General features: G+C 57.6%; 1 protein-coding gene across 1 annotated transcript in view; it reads left to right on the top strand.

Moving 5' to 3' along the window:
* Nucleotides 1-120, top strand: part of SEC31B (SEC31 homolog B, COPII coat complex component) — a 41,519-nt gene extending 41,399 nt beyond the window's left edge. The window contains 1 exon segment of the mRNA XM_021713829.1: nucleotides 41-120. Within this exon segment, the coding sequence (XP_021569504.1) occupies nucleotides 41-120 (80 nt within the window).
* The last annotated feature ends 1,413 nt before the right edge of the window (nucleotides 121-1,533 follow it).

The raw sequence follows: 1,533 nt of genomic DNA, 5'->3' as shown, positions 1-1,533 counted from the left end.
CCGGGGTCTGGGCCCTGCTGCCCTCCCCTTGCCTCTTCAGGTCCCGCGATTTACGACCGGGTGGCTAGGTGGCTGGGGACAGACACCATCGTCAAGGATGGGGAGGGAGAGGACCCCTGAGGCTGGTGGCGCAGAGCATGTCGGGGTCTCAGAGGCCCGTGTGCCGCCTTGGAAAGAACCCAGGGCGGCTGTTTCGTTGGCTGCCCTCCCAGTCCGCGTCCTCCTGCCCGGTCCCCTGCTGAGCCAGCTGGAGGAGGGGGTGGGAGATGTGAGGGATCAGGGCCCCCACCGCCTCCTGACCGTGTGTGGGCTGTGAGGAGCCCTTCGGCCACCTGGGGGCCAGGGAGGGTGGGCTGGGGAGGGGAGGCCCGTTTGCTGAGCAGTGATGGCATGGGGGAAGGAAGCAAACTCCGGGGGTAGGACAGGGGAGGTGGAGGCGGTCCAGAGGGGAGCAGGGGAGGAGCGAGGGACAGAGCACAGGGGCCGTCCTGGGGCTCTAGCCTGCGGCTGCGGTCGGGGCGGCCGCCCGGCTTTGCTCACCACTGCGAAGCCCCCCGTGGCTGGACAGTTGCAGGGCCCTCTCGGGGCAGTTCCAGCGGTCCCAGGCGAACTGGTACTTGCATTCTTCGATGCCGCTCTGGGCGCCCGCCGCCACGCTGCTGGAGTAGATGAGGTAGGCCTGCGGGGACACGGGCGCCGTGGGGCCAGGACTCGCCAGCATCACCCTAGCCGGGCAGAGCGCCTCCCTTGCTGCCCATACTCCCATCCCTCCAAAGTCGTGACCGAGAAAGCACTTTAAATGGCTGTCTTTGCCAGGTGCTGTGGCTCACACCTGTCATCCCAGCACTTTGGGAGGTCGAGGCAGGAGGGTTGTGTGAGCCCAGGAGTTTCAGACCAACCTGAACAACATAGCGAGACCTCATCTTTACAAAAAAAAATTGTTTTTTGTTTTTTTGAGTTGGAGTCTCACTCCATCACCCAGACTGCAGTGCAGTGGCCTTCCTTGTCTTGACTCTGTGTGGCTTTGGGTGTGACCCTAACCCTCTCTGGGCCCCAGTTTCTTTATTTGTAATTTACACCGCGCAATAAAAGACGTCGGTATCATGAGACTATACATAGTCTTCGGTTAACAAAGCAAGATTGGTGAAATCCAAACAGATGAAGGGAATTTTCTCTTACCTTTGGACCAGTCATCAGGAAATTGTTCACGGACCTAGAAGAAGAAAAAGAAAACCACAGAATGTGATGGAGGCCACCAGCTTACCTTCACTCCCCAGAGCCGGAGGGTCACTTCAGCCAGACGGTTGGCAGGAGGAAAGGGAAGCCAGTTTTTATCACAAACCTACTCAAGATAACTCATTTCGTAAAAACCAACCTGAATAAAAGTGTTATGATTTCCTTGGATTTGTAAAATTTTCAGTACGGCCAAATGTTTCTCACGCCTGTCATCCCACTGCTTTGGGAGGCCAAGGTGGGAGGATCTTTTGAGACCAGCCTGGGCAACATAGCAAAACCTCGTCTCTACCAAAAAAA

This window comes from Carlito syrichta, unplaced genomic scaffold, assembly GCF_000164805.1.
Source record: "Carlito syrichta isolate Samal-C Ts95f unplaced genomic scaffold, Tarsius_syrichta-2.0.1 Scaffold304751, whole genome shotgun sequence".
NCBI lineage: Eukaryota > Metazoa > Chordata > Mammalia > Primates > Tarsiidae > Carlito > Carlito syrichta.
The sequence above is the reverse complement of the archived record's forward strand: the minus strand, read 5'-3'. Positions and strand labels throughout refer to the sequence as shown.